A 15676-nucleotide genomic window follows, 5' to 3' on the forward strand; every position below is an offset into this window, starting at 1 on the left:
GCTTGTTATATCTCCATAAAGAATCTTTGAAATTTCATTGGTTAGTCCATATCATGTGATGAAACAATAAATTGACCTGACATGTGATCAGTAGTCGTACCCCCATTCCCTATACTACTTACTAGAAAACAGTGCGTCTGCAATTGGCAATATAAGTTCTTGACTGAATTTTATTGCAAAAACCAGCAGACTATGAAGGTGAAATAGTGAAGTGACAAAGCAACAGATTTCTCTTGGTGAGGTCACAAGATAAAAAACCCTGTGTCTATTGTTGGCCTGGCTGAACCTCAGCTGTGACATGATACATACCTGGATTATATGGGCGCGTTACGATTTATATCCTGCTACAATCCTTCTGTTACCTAAGTTCATATATCTCCTTTCTGCTGGTAAATCACAAACCTGGATCACTTATTTTAAATCTGATAGGGAAGGTAGATTATTGGAAGGGAAAAACGTATAAGCTTGGGGGCATTGTGAATTTTCCAGGGCTCCAGATATTTTTTCAACATCAGGAGTATGTACTGCTTATTTTTTTATTACAAGAGTACTTGAAAAACTTAAGAGTACATTTAGAGTACTGAATGGAATTTAATGGGGTATCAGCAATTCATATTTGCACCACAACATTGCTACTCTTGTGTAAACAGGTCAATAAACAATAAAACAATACTTTTTCAGATAAGTACGTCAGTAAATTATTCTAATACCGTACACCATTGCTGTGGTGCGTACCTGCTCCGTTCTCTAAATTATTTCTTACCGTATCGTGCCCATTTTATATTTGTACATACGCTGATACGGCCCTTATCTGGAGCCCTGATTTTCAAACAGAAAATACTAGAGTATTTGAATCAACTGGTTGTCAAACAGTTTCTAATTCTTTTTTGAAATTTTTACATCAATATAAATTGCAGTGTATTGTATTGTATGTATTGCAATACAAGAGTTGTAAATTGATGTATCATGAGCCTCATATCATATTTCAACAGCATATGGACTCAGTGAAGTCCCTCGTTCATGAGTCGGTTGGAGGTCTTCGGCAGGAGTTCCTCGTCCCTTCTGATCGGGGCCGAGTCCGGGATTGGGATCGCCGAAGCTCGCTCCGATCCCTTGGCCTGAGGCGGCTGATCGATCCTTTGCCTTTGGCTTCGTGTCCCAAACGCCTCGCTACCTCCCGAGAGAGGAGGGTTTGCTCCCAGTCCTTCTTCATGTTGGCGCAGGGTCCATTGAGGATTCCTGGGGTTCCGTCCTGCTCCACCCTCGCCCCCATGAGAGCTGAGGAGCCGGGTTCTGTCCGGGCTTCCTCCCTGTCTCGGGACCGGGTTCGAGTGTAGTGTCGGGTTGCCTGGAGCTGAGAGTTCCTTCCAGCTCTTCCCTTCCCCCTGGTGTCTGTGGCTCTCGGCCTCCCACTGGATCGGGTTTGGCTCCTCTTCACGTGGAGATCCGCATTCTGACTCAGGCTTCTATGGAAGTTGGGGAGGTCGAGGAGTCGGAGGGTATTTTCCGTTTTCCGTCAGCTCCCTGAGAGGTTAGGCAACATATTGCCCAGTAAATTCCCCAAGCTGTGGCGCCGACATGTAGCTCGGACTCTACTGAGTTCCGCCTGCCGGGGGGGGCATTTGCTCCTCGGCAGCACTCTCCTCCGCATCTTGCCCTCCCTGGTGCAGGACGTGATGGATCCTCTCCTGGTTGGTTCTTGCCTCAGGTTCGATCTTCCCTACTTACCTAGCTCATATAGTTACACAAGTATCCGTGAGAAGGAAATGTGACAAATCTGATACAAACCTAGTTAACGTTTCTCATTTCAACAACAACAACAACAACAACAACAACACATACAAATACAAATTTAGTGAACTCAAACTCTTCTCCCTCGTTAAGTGTTGAGCATTGCCACATTCCACTGCTTTTCGACTGTCCGGGTGTGTATTCGACAAAACATTCAACAGTCCGGGTGTGAACCAGTATCCTACCCAGTAGGAATTGTCAAAGCATGTTCTTTTTTTGTGTGGACTTAAAAAAGCACAAGAAAAGAATTCACATGTCGTTCTATAACTAAAACAAGCATGTGTGATAACTGTAAGACTTGAATGTGTTCTCCATTAATACTAACTCTGTGTACTAAGTACAGGAAGTTGATGAGTTCATATTTACATACCGGTAGTTTATGAGGGGCGTCGGGGTAGCCTAATGGTTAAAGCGTTCACCCATCATGCCGAAGACCCGGGTTCGATTTCCCACATGGGTACAGTGTGTGAAGCCCATTTCTGACGTTTCCCACCATGATATTGCTGGAATATTGCTAAAAGCGGCTTAAAACTAAACAACCTCACTCACTCACTCCGAACTCTGAATCAACTATGAGGCCAATATTATACCTATCACAAATATTGGGTTATGAATATGAATATTGTGTAATGAAAACAAATATTGGGTAATGGATACAATAACAAGTCAGCAGATGATGTAGGAAGGCGTTTCCTATTCTCGCGGTACTTACGGATATCAGCTGAAAAAATAACACACGTTGTGGAGTGCATGGAAGAGCAATCCTGCCGGAAAGGGCGGGGAAAAGTTATGACATGTCCAAGTTGGTATAAGGGAAGACATTGCAAGATTTTGATCACTCGCAGACTTGGGCCACTTCCTAGTTACCGGTCGGCAAGGTTAACAACCGCTCCGTTTCGTGCATCAGAGATATATCGGCAGAAAACGTGTTTACCGTGAGAATAGGAAACCCGCGAGGATATGAGACGGACCTATATTAACAAAATACATCCTTTGACATGTTTTGACCATGTTGACTGCGTTAGTTTATTATGACAATGACCAGTGACCACATTACAAATCAAATATGTCAAAATGTTGACTATGATCCTGCCTGACTAGAATATATTCCATTTTGCATATCTCGCTTTCATGTAAACATCTAACTTCAAGTGAAAACATTCCTTGAGAATATTTGAATCTAGTGATGGCAAACGATTGATTGAATTTATGGATTGAATTCATGAAGATGGTTCAATTCACTGAAAACACAAGCTCTAGAGAGAACCCCTTGCAGTCTGTTCACACATACACTCGCTTCACAGCACATTTCGGTCGGTGGGGTAGCCTAGTGGCTAAAGCGTTGGCTCATCACGCCGAAGACCCGGCGTGATGAGTCCCCACATGGGTACATTGTGTGAAGCCCATTTCTGGTGTCCCCCGCCTTGATGTTGCTGGAATATTGCTAAAAGCGGTGTAAAACCAAACTCAGTCAGTCAGTCACAGCACGTTTGGTCACTAGCCTCAAGCCCGAGCCCAGTAAAATTTTGCTTGGTCTAGTAAGTCAGTTATTAATAATCCACATAATTGCACTAAAACCCAGTGTTAATACTAATAATAGCCATGTTGGGCTGGTAGACACGAAACATTTTTGAACAGACTGACACAATGATGCACACAATGTTCCCGACATTTTTCAAGTGATTGTTTAAAATGGTTTGTTTATAGTTAAATACCCACAAAACATGGTCTGCCATATCCTCCACTATCCACTGTTCGTAATATCATTTACAGTCCAGTATGTGGAAGCTCTTCTTTTTTTGAAAAAAAAATCCCAACCCATTAAGCATAGTAGATAACATGTGGCTGAATTTTGTACTCGAGTCCATATCAACTTCTTGGAATTCTCGTGAATAGTAGAAAATAGTTTTGACATCCAAGTACCAGATGTCCCAGCGTTATAATTCGGTGAGTGTGTGAGCAGTCTTTCGATACACACTGAAACAGATGATGTTGCGACTTGGACATCTTCTTACCGCCTATTTCCCTAAAGAATGCAAGTTAACTGTTCGTGAGACATCTTGTAAAATCGATTTTGATAAACGTGCCGGAGATATGACAAGTGATAATTTCGGAAATACATTTTGTGATCAGAATTGATCAGTTTGTTGCAAGATCCACCAGCTTTACCTACAACAGATGATGTTGATGCGCCATACAGATTGGTGACCGGATGTTGACCGTAGCACATCTGCACTCATATATTACCCACAGATTATTCATGAGCTCATTGTTATGTCACAAAATTATTTTGTCTCACATTTACTTGATGAGAAAAAATGAATTTGTGTCCGTCTTTTTGTGTGTTGACATGACCATTTTATGCAGAATACACCTAAAATACTCTATTGTAAGGCATCAATGCTATGCCCTGTAAGGTTAGGGGCAGTGGGGTAGCCTTGTAGTTAAAGTGTTCGATTCCCGACATGGGTACAATGTGTGAAGCCCATTTCTGGTGTCCCCCTCTGTAATATTGCTGGAATATTGCTAAAAGCGGCATTAAACCATAGTCACTCACTCACCCCTGTGAGCTGAGCGGGACCCCCATTTACCTCTGCTTGTCATACGACGCAGCTAAGGGACCGTTCATAATTTATGGCTAGGGGGGGTGATGGTGATTTTTATGGAGAAGCATGTACAAGTGAATGACCCCCCCTAAAATTTATGTACAAAGTAAGTGACCCACCCCTGCATGTCATGTACAAAGTCAATGACCAGCCTCCCCCTTTTTCCTATTTTTAAAGCACAATTTTTAATATCTTTATCTACAAAATTGCTGACCTCCCCTTGAAACGTGTACAAAATTGCTGACCCCCTACCTCCCCAGAACAAAATGGGTGCCCCCTTAAAATCATCTCTCACACACACACACACACACACACACACACACACACACACACACACACACACACACACACACACACACACACACACACACACACACACACACACACACACCATAAATTATGTACGGTCCCTAAGTCGTGTACTCTTGCCATCAACCACTGGTTTCGTTTGACCAGATTATTTATTTAATTTATTAAGTTTTGCCTGCCTTATTATAAAGCTGGAATAATGTTGAGTGCAATGAAAAGTAATTAAAAGCAAAAGCCCTCTATTGGCATAGTCACTCAAAAAATGTTTAGGTAGCAAAACATTGAAACCAATTGCCAGTTTCGTGTTTGAGTGACAAATGTAAATACTGTTACTATGGGAATACATGGATGAAGACCTCCATGATTTTTTAGAAGAAAATTGTAAATTTTGTTTGTCATGTACAAATTTTCTTCTGAAAAACATGATATGTGTTTCTTTATCGTTTACTCTATTGAAAACATTTTTAAATGATCAGATGAAAGTTCAATGAAAATTCTTTAATTTTTTTACACTTGAGTAGATTTGGATTTATAAATTTGGTGCCAAAGAGACATGTTTTATTTAAATGCGAAACCAGATGTTCGATAAATGACTTCTACATTTGTTTAGCATAATTAATCAGTATTGTTAATATCATTACTGTTGTTTGTGTAGAGTGATGCAACTGAAAATGATGATATATTTTGTTTGTTGTATGGGATTAATTATTCTGGAAGTGCTCATTTGTTTAAACAATACAGTTTATTTCAGTCGCCGAGAGCTGTTGAGGTAGGTGTTTCGTTTTATGTCCATGAACATGGCCAGTTTTGAGATGATAACCTGATAACTGAACACTGTGATTTATGTTTATTGCAGAATGTTGAAGCTGCTAAAAAAGGAAGTAAGTATGACACTTGATTGATGGGAATTGATTGACAGCTGTCAGTCAAACTCGGCAGAGACAACGCTGCATAATCTGCAGTGGCAACCCGCCAGTCGATCCAGAAAACTACGAAAGAAAAACATTTTTCGTTTTGCGCAAGATGTCTGAAATGCGATCTGATGTTAAATATTGACTGATCTCTTTCGGAAACGGGATGTTCTTTGTAAGAATGTGATAGTAGTTCGACCAGTGTTTGCCTCTCTTTTCTTATTCAAATGTGTCTGTATGGATTGGCATACAGAATTTTGAGAAAGAACTGAAGCAGCTTATTATCAATATATGACATTAAAGAAACTTTTTGCGTTTGATCTGTTAGATCAACTCTTTCGACACTAGTACAGGTGTGAGAACACATGTACAGATGTCTCCAAATATGCTGGTAGCTCTATGTGAAGCATAGTTGAACTAGTCATATCAGTATTTTAAAACACACTTCGATGTACAGTAGACGTTTCACAGTCATCCTTCAGAATTCATGAGCGCCTCCGTGGTGTAGTGGTTGGAGTGTCCGCCCAGAGAGCGGAAGGCCGCGGGTTCGATCCCCAGCCGCATCATACCAAAACACGTTAAAATATGGTACTTGTTGGTCCCTGCCTGGCGCTCGGCAAACATGGGTTCAACATGGACTCGTCGGCTCGGAGTCAGTATAATGTGTCTGAGTGGGGTATTCATGCTTCACTGCGGCATGGTATCTCAGTGAGCTATAAAACTATAAAACCAGCTTAACTCTGGGCTAGTACAAGCAGCCACGCATACACACGCATGCACGTCGTCATATGAGCAAAATATTCTTAAGTGCGATGTTAAACCCCATTTCACCTCACCTAACCTAAGTATTCATGTGCATTAATACATCATATTTTATGTTGTTTTGTTGACAAGCTCTCGCTATGAGTAGTTTCTTAGCTTAGGAGAAGATACACGCAAAAGCCATCTTTACTTAGTCTTCTGTAGAGGGTTAGTGTTAGTCTTAGCAACCCATGCTTGTTGTAAGAAGCACCTAAATGGATTGAGTGGTGAAACTAGCTGACTAGGTTCATGCATGTTGTCGTATCCTAGTTGTGCTCATTATGTCAATCACTAGAGCCTCAGGTCCATACTACATTATTAGCAGACCACCTTCATTGAAACAAACAAACAAACAAACAAACAAACAAACAACCAGAGCCATTTATTCACTTGAGGTAAAGGAGTTTACAACAAATCACATATTAATGCCATCCTCGATAATCTGCAGGGTATACATTCCGATAAATCTCCACTATACCTTGGATGCATCTACAACTCGGCCCGATGATTTTATTACCTCCCTTTGCTGGCTTTTTATCCTATCAGGTGTCTATTCTGGGAAGTTGAGCGTACCAATCACAACTCACTTTCGCTATTTAAATTATCTAACCAATTAAACTTGGCAACACAATACTATATTGGCAGATGTACTCTGAATGAGGTAGAAGGAGTTCTTGCATATATATTTTTAAGATTTCAGACCTGTCAATTTGTCTGTATGTTTTCTCCCAAATCTGAGTGGCACCGCGAACAAACTTTCGTGGCTGCGATCACTATCTTTGTTGACACTGGCAAGCTTGGTTGTAACGGCGGTTATCTGATTGGCTACTGTGAAGATACAGAGCCAGTAAAGGGAGGTAATAAAATTATCGGGCCGAGCCGTAGATGCATCCAGGGTATAGTGGAGATTTATCGGAACGTATAACCTGGAGATTATCGAGGATGATATTAATGCATGTTTAGCTAGAAAGATATTTCCTTTGCATGAAGCCAAGGGAGAAGACCGACATGTTATGGGGCATTGCCAGTTTTATTTGAGATTACTCACAGTTGAGTACCAGCGTATCATCGCTTACTTCATTCATGAAAGAAAACTGTAATTTTCTGGGATAACAATTTCTGTGCCACATCAATGAAAATGGACACTAAACGAAGCTATAGCAGTGAACCGGTCCGTAGTCTTAATGCTTATAGAATGCAGGGTTCGTTTTAACCTTATAAGACATGCAGAAGTTCACAGCGTTTTCAAAAATGCAACAATATTTGTTTCTACATGCACCAAGTGCATGTTAGAGAGGTTCAAATTTATGTCTTCTCTGTGAACATATTCAATACCTCTGACTTATCATACACCATGACTAAACCCTATGTAATGTGTATTTGTCATACATTCTTTGAAATGAGGGTACTTCAAAAGTTTGTATGATACTGTAGTTTCATCTGTCGTTGACAAGGGTGCAACCAGTTTTTGTATGGTGTAACCCGATAGTTATGTCAACATTCACCCAGTTCAAATTAAATATCAAATTTCTTCAATCAAGCCCAGCGTCCCGATCCAAAAAGCGTTTGTAGCGCCACAAGATTTGTAAGCCTGTGATAAACTATCGAGTCATGACGGGTCGTAATGTCCCGAACGCTTTGGGGATAGGGACCCTGGAATGAATATATGATAAGCTGTTCGTTAGAATTCCTAACTGCTTTTAAAACATGCATATCAGTGTTATTTGTGTTGAACAGGCAACATTCATTCCTTACATGTTTCATTTTATGCTGAGACTTCCAAACACGGCACACATTTCTTGGAATCAGAATGACAAGCATTATTTACCTTCACACATCTTTTTCATATGTGTCAATCTGATTCATAAGCCAGGAGAAATTGGAGGAACGGTTTCAGCAAGACGAAAGTAATAATGGCATCTCTGTTGTTTCATCTGTAGGCCGGGCAGAACATGGCCCCTCAGTTTGTTTATTGTTTTACAGCTAAGATCATCCTCAAAAGCAGGAAGAAAACCCGGCCCAGCCTGATATCTTTGGATCGAACATCCAAGATCGAGAAACTGTTTGAATCAGTAACAGACTGTGCTGTACTTGGTGAGTGAACTAAGGTTACGAACTGAAAAAACATGAGTTGACATTGGCCCCCATCACATTGCGCTTGTTGAAAGAGCCATCTTTATAAAATCAAGTTGTTAGACTTGATGTCTTGATTGATGGTATGCCATTATGGCATGCTAAGGATATCGATCACTGGATTGTCTGGTCCAGATGTTTTTGCAGGCCTCTTTCATATGGCAGGAATTTTGTCTGAATGGGTTGTTAAACAACAGACAAACACACTCTCAGAGATTAAAACACATTTCTTGATGTATCTGGACCTGCTGATTTGTCTGGTGTCTCGGTCTTTTTAGCTGATGGTGTTTTGATGACGATAACGATGATGATGATGAGTGTTGTTGCAGGGCTGGAGTACCTGACAGAGTTCCAGAAGCTGGACCCCAAGGCCGTCACCATGTGTGTGTGTAACCTGTGTGAGTCTAAGGTTGACGAGAACATGGTGGTCTCCCACATCATCGGCACCAAGCACAAGCTCAATTACATGGTTAGTAATGCACAGACAGCAGGGCAGGGTGACGCAGGGATGGGACTGCAGGGTAGGGATGCTGGGGAGCTGTTGCAGGACAGGGTGACGCAGGGAAGGGTGATGCAGGGAAGGGTGATACAGGGCATGGCAATGCTGGAGAGCAGTTGCAGGGCAGGATGATGCATGGGAGGTGTTGCAGTGAAGTAATGCAGAGGTTAAGTCAGATTGTTGTGTGAGACTGCAATATCAGTCGGTTGTGTGAGGTTGTGATGTCAGATTGTCCTATCTCCTGCAGAAAGAGAAGCACCCCAACGCTTTTGAGCACTTCAAGAAGTTCTCTGGGAAGAAGTCTCAGCAGTCAGCATTTGCAGAGGAGCTGGCCCGGGGGGCTGGAGGTGGAGGACGGGAGAGGGCAGGTCATCATGAAGGTCGACCTAGAACAGTATGACTTCGAGGATGAAAAATCTGGTAAGAATATCATAGAATCTGGCAAGGTAGAACTTGGTCTTGTGAAAAACATAACAGTTTTTGTAAGGCCATTTTAATGTAATGTTAACATATGGAAAACAAAGGTAATATGTAAAGGTCGAATAAAAACATGTGGATGATCTAATTTTGTCAGTGCCCTCACTCACTCTCTATGGCTTATGGCACTGATGCCTAGATGAATGCAAGGTACTGTTAGTATTTGAGAACCCTGTTGTTCAGGGACTTAGTGGTGTTGATTCAGAGAAATGGCTCTTAACCAAACATTTTTTGTTTTGCTACAGAACCTTCACAATATCCCCCGGAACGTCCATATTTGTCTGAAGGTCATTCAGATCAAGGTCAAGGTTACAACTCATCAAGGTGACTACCACTACTTCATGTATATGGTGTATGACTATATCAGCTTTGTTAAAATAGTTTTCTTCAGATTTTTGTCAGTTAACTGTGAGGTAGACCGTTTGGGTCTACAAGGACCATTGCGTACTGGAACATGTGTTCCTCTTTTCATGGGATGGTGTGGTAGCCATTCCCCACATATGTACAACGTGTGAAGCCCATTTCTGTTATCACTCCCCTCCCTGGGATCTTGCAACCAGCCACTGAAAAAATAATTATGTATTTGGAGAATATATCAGATGTGACAGGGGACACAACAGAATGTTGTGGGTGTTTTCATCTGATAGGGATGCCCTGATACAAATGCTTCCCAACAAGTTCTGCTATGTTCAAGTCATAACTCACTAATTCTTTTTCAGAAGAAGTCCTCCTTGGGGTTCATATAAGCATTAAAATGTCCATTTTAAAATACCATACGACAGTTGTAACAATATTTCAATAAAATATTTTACCAAACAAAACTCGCTTTTAAATATTTTATTGAAATATTGTTACAACTGTCGAGGTATTTTAAAATGGACATTTTAATGCTAATATGTACCCCAAGGAGGACTTTTCTTCAAAGAATTCATAACCCTACAGGTTTGTACAAGTTTTCTGGTTGTCTACAGACAACTGGAACTGATTTAGTCTTTGCCCTGTGATATATGAAACAAGTCATGCACACAGGTTTTCCACATCCTTGTGCAATCAGGCAGTCGGGTGGCCTAGTGGTGAAAGTTGCTATTTGCCACGCCAAAGACCTCAGGTTCGACTCCCCACATGGATACTATGTGTGAAGCCCATTTCTGGTGTCCCCTACGTGATATTGCTGGAATATTGCTAAAAGTTTACATAAAAGTAAACTTACTCATTCACTCACTCTTTGGTCATGTGGACAAGGCATTGATCTCATATCGGTGGGCCTGAGGTTTGATTCCTGGAATATTGCTAAAAGTGGCGTAAAATCATGCTCACTCACTCCTTGTGCAATCACTGTATAGATGAGGTAACCTGACAAACAGCCTGACGTTACCCTGTGATTAGAGTGCTAAGTTGATCGTAACGTTATTATAGGATTATGATCATTGAAGTTTTAGATCGTGTTATGGAATGGGACCCTGTGTTAGAGCCCTACAACTGTAAATCCACATGCTCATGCTTTCAACCACTGGTTTATCCTATCCAGAGCCTATTTAATTCATCCATGGTCATGATGATAAGGAAATCTTATTCTTATCTGAGATAATGATAGTAATTTTATTAACTCAGTTATTTTGCTTATGTGTTTGAATTTCTTCATTCATTCTGTTTTCACAATATCAGAAGGTTTTCTTGCCATTTACGCTTTCATGGGATGTGTTCATCTAATATGCAATATTTTGTCTTCCACAGATCTGGATATCGTGACCCATCAAGACATGGTAGTCATCGCCAACAAGATACAGGTAGGCAAGTGTCTGATCTCGTGTCATAGTCTTTTCCGAAGTTCCAGGGATGAATACATCCCCAGTGCCTGTTATAATAGACAGACAGGATAGAGTTGTCAGACTGGATGACTCAACCGATGTTATTCATTGAGTCACAATTACTCAGGTGCTCATGCTGTCAGCCATTGGATTTTCTTGACCAGACTGGCCCGGAGAGAGGAAGGTCCCGGGTTCGATCCCTGACCGCGTCATACCAAAAAACGTTAAAATATGGTACTTGTTGGTCCCTGTCTGGCGCTCGGCATTAATGGGTACAACAAGGACTGGTCGGCTCGGAGTCAGTTAATGTGTCTGAGTGGGGTATTCATGCTTCATTGCGGCATGGTATCTCAGTGGGCTAGCACTATAAAACCAGCTTAAGTCTGGGCTAGTACAAGCAGCCACACATACACATACACACGCATGCACGTCGTCAGATATTCTAAGGCACGACGTTAAACCCAGTTTCACCTCACCTCTTGACCAGACTGGAATGTTTGGCAGCTTGACTCCTGAGACTTTCTAGGATTCAGTCCTGCCCCACAACGAAACACATGTGGTCTCACCTTAGCCAAGTGAGTTTGTTCAAAATTGCCCCTGTTCACCAGCAGAAAATGACATAACCTTCTAGCACCTAACAGGCAGCTTGGGTTATCCAGGGTAATAATGTTGTGCATGCTTTGAGCATGTCGAGTATTGCGCAGTATAAGTACCCTCATTGTTATTATTATTATTATTGAGTGTGGGTTAAACAGATAAACAAACAAATATAACTCTTCACTTACATGCTGTCAACCCTGGTTTAGTGATATTGTGTGTATTTATGGAATAAATGTTAAAGAACCACTAAACTTTGTTTTTTGTCACTCTTTTAACCATTACATATGAAAGATTTGTGGTTAGTCTTATGCGGAACACCAAATTTATTCTTTAAAAACTTGAGGTTATTTAATACCGAAGCATTAAAGTTGCCAAAGTCGTTCTTGCTTCCCGCCTAAGCCAACGAAAACCACAGACAGGTTACGAATCCTGTCGCCAGAGCACTGCAGTGACGCTATATGAGGAACGCATTTTCAGTTAGTTGTATAGAAAATGTAGCACGCTTTCATCATTTTGATGATTTCTCGACATCAACGACGCATATGCCGAATCGTTGCTTGTTCGCCAATTGCTCCCTTAGGGTCGGGCGATGGTGTCCCTACGCACAGATTTCCACAGGACCCGCGTCCAGTTCGTGCTAAATGGGTTATGTTTTGTGAGCGGCTTAGCTGTAGAAGCCTGAAACGAGCATATCTTACTTGTGTTCAGATCGCTTCCACGGAAGTTAAAGAATCAAAAAACTACTTACTAGTTGTAGTAAAATTGCATATGATTGATGACCATAAAGATCTTTCTATGACAACTTGTAACATAACCATTTTCTTCCTTTAGTGAGGTTGTGGTCAAGCAACAATAATATTGTAAGTAGTATTATATTGACATTCCACCCGCGCCACGAGAGAAATTGTTATGTTATACGCTGTCATCATTCAAAACTCTATTGGTCATCAATCGAAAAATACATATTTTACTACTCAGTAGAAAGTAGTTTTGATTTTGTCCGTGAAAACAAACCTAAATACCATTTATCCTCAGACCGGCTATGATGTTCCCGACAGGTACCGCATATTTTAAAAATAAAAATCTGTTAGAATTCAAGGAGATTATAGTTTGTTTTCACAAGTTAGAAAATCAAGACTACTTTCATCAGAGTCAAATATGTATTGGAATCATAAACCAAACGGATTTTGCATGACACAACTTATAACATAACCATTTCTTCCAGTGCAGCTTGTGGTGGGTAAAAGTCGGTCAATACCGCGCGCGATAAATTTTTTGCCACATTCCCATGGTTAATGTCCACTCACCAGTATGTAGATACCAGTCAATGCCTTTATATTTGGTCTTATAATCCTCTAATTAGTTTATTATCATACTTTGTAGCGCATTTTGAAACTAAATAAAAAGCAGACCATCTGCCGATACTTATAGTGAATTTATAACAGAACTGTAATATCTAGACATTTTATAGTTTGCCAATGTGAATCATAATTGCATTACACACCCTAGTGCATGTTGTCTGTCTCTATTACACTTCACGGTGAAAACAATGATTCTGTTGAATGCTACCACAAATGAATAAAAACAAAATGCAATATTAAAATTAAAACAGATTAAAGTTATAGGAACAATATCAGGCCATTACCTTGTTCGAGGAATGTATCCATCAATATCCACAAACTGTTCCAAATGATGTGTCTTTTAACAGTTTAATATACTTAAAAGTGATAAATCTTTTCAGGTATTGGTGTATAATCTCATTGGTCACCCAAGATAGCACACCTGGCAACTAATTGCATAATGTCCGCCTTTCTTTAAAAACAGTAATTTAGTTAAGCCAATAATGGGCAATCAATCAATGTATTGTCGTTAATCCTTTGAAAGAAGTTGACGCGCTTGTTTTACGCAGGAGACACCTATTGACACAGAGTGGTATTCAGTATAGATTAGTAAATCTACATACATAAACACTACCTTTGACAATTCCGCTGTGTAAGATAAAAGTAATTAATCAATCAGCGTTAAGTTATCGGTTAATCTTTTGATCGATGTTTATAATGTTGAATATTTACTCCAGACACAAGAAATGCCAAATGGAACCTTTGTCGGTAATTTAAGCGTGTTACCACTAATTATACCTGTTATAAATTCATTAACTGACCATCAAGTAAATGATGACAAATAACATGTGTAGGTTTATACCACCTAACATCGGTTACAACAAGGGAGTATTAATTGCTGTATTGCATGTGAAAACTTATGGGCTTGCATTAATTGTTTTGAGAATACAAACAGATTTTACATGACATGATTAAATATCGAGGTAAAAAGCACAGAAATGGGATCAATTTGGATCAGTCATTATACAAATAGGGCCTAACGACACCAATCGATTTTGACAGAATCGCCTATGAAAACAAGTTGTAACCGGGAACTAGGCAAAGCATGAGACAAAAAATTAAATGACAGTAGATTGTGAGAACATATAGCTTTCATTTTCCACAACAATTGTCCCATTTCAGGTTTATACAAGTCCTGTAAACAAGATAATTTAACCCCTAAAATGTAGATGAATTCTGCACAGGCCCTCCAAGCTATTCCTCATATGACGTCACAGAGTCGCGCCGCTCTGATTGGTTGAAATTTCGTTCGCGGGTGAGAATTGTGCACTGTTGTCAAAAAGGTCGATTTAAGCCAATTAAAGGTCGAAATGAGTAGTTTTAATGACGGGGTTTCATTTATAACGATGCGAGTTAGTGATTTATGTATTTTTACCCCCTAGAGTTTATGTGACCTTTAAAGATTTCTTGATTGAATTATAACAATTTTTTAAGCAATAACTTTTTACACTATTCAATCTTATAGTCACTGCCAGGAGATTGGGGGGAGATGTGGATGATGCAGCAAGGAGGACTTTCCCTAGAGGAGCTTCAGGAGAGCACCATGAATGGTACACTGTTTAACCAAATTTCTGGTGCATTTCTGGATGTCAAAATAAATATTGTATTTTGAGGAAGTGTTTCAATATCTCTTGCCAATTATGAGGCTGATCTATTTGTGAACTGTGCAAGTGCATGACTTATTTCAATTTGTGTTCCCACAATCAACCTGCCTTATGAAGGCATGTAAAATGACTTACAGCCTCTGTCATGGCTGTTATGTTACTGTTGATGATGACTAGTGTTCTCACAATTTTTGAAGTCAGGTCAGATGCTATGAAATAGTTGAGACCATAAGAATTTAAATGCTTGATGCCTGTTAAGTTATGTCCAAAATGAATTATTTGTGTTTCAATTATTATTTTTCGAGTTATTGTGTTTTGTTTTCTTTGATTTTGATTTGATCCCCCTCAGTGCGCTTTTTATGGGTATTAAAATGGACTCGATCCGTGGGTCCGTGGCGTCCGTCATCCGTCCGGTCCGTAACATTTGTCTTTACCGGAGCATAACTCTAGAAACCCTTCTAATGTTTCTTCACCAAACTTGGCACATAGATAGATCTGGTGGTGTACTGGTGCCTTTTGGTAGTTTTGGGAATTTGAATAAAATATTTTGGCGCTTTCCATGGCAACAAGTTTGACAGACCTTAGACTGAAATTGGTGGTAGTGCTCTTTTCTCGAGCAGAACTCTAAAACCGTTTCACTATTTCTTCACCAAACTTGGCACATAGATAGATCTGGTGGTGTACTGGTGCCTTTTGGTAGTTTTGGAATTCTGAATAAAATATTTTTGTCATTTCCA

The 15676-nt window shown here is 40.2% G+C and overlaps 1 protein-coding gene across 1 annotated transcript in view; it reads left to right on the forward strand.

The window, feature by feature from the left end:
* LOC124259455 overlaps positions 1-14886 on the forward strand; it is an 18517-nt gene extending 3631 nt beyond the window's left edge. Inside the window, exons 4-10 of the mRNA XM_046693593.1 lie at positions 5563-5587; positions 8402-8512; positions 8881-9020; positions 9298-9470; positions 9773-9851; positions 11262-11314; positions 14801-14886. Of these exons, the coding sequence (XP_046549549.1) occupies positions 5563-5587; positions 8402-8512; positions 8881-9020; positions 9298-9450 (429 nt within the window). The 3' untranslated portion in view covers positions 9451-9470; positions 9773-9851; positions 11262-11314; positions 14801-14886. The remainder of the gene's footprint in view (positions 1-5562; positions 5588-8401; positions 8513-8880; positions 9021-9297; positions 9471-9772; positions 9852-11261; positions 11315-14800) is intronic.
* Positions 14887-15676: the final 790 nt, after the last annotated feature.

This window comes from Haliotis rubra, unplaced genomic scaffold (genome assembly GCF_003918875.1).
Source record: "Haliotis rubra isolate DU_JTF1 unplaced genomic scaffold, ASM391887v1 Scf721, whole genome shotgun sequence".
Lineage (NCBI taxonomy): Eukaryota > Metazoa > Mollusca > Gastropoda > Lepetellida > Haliotidae > Haliotis > Haliotis rubra.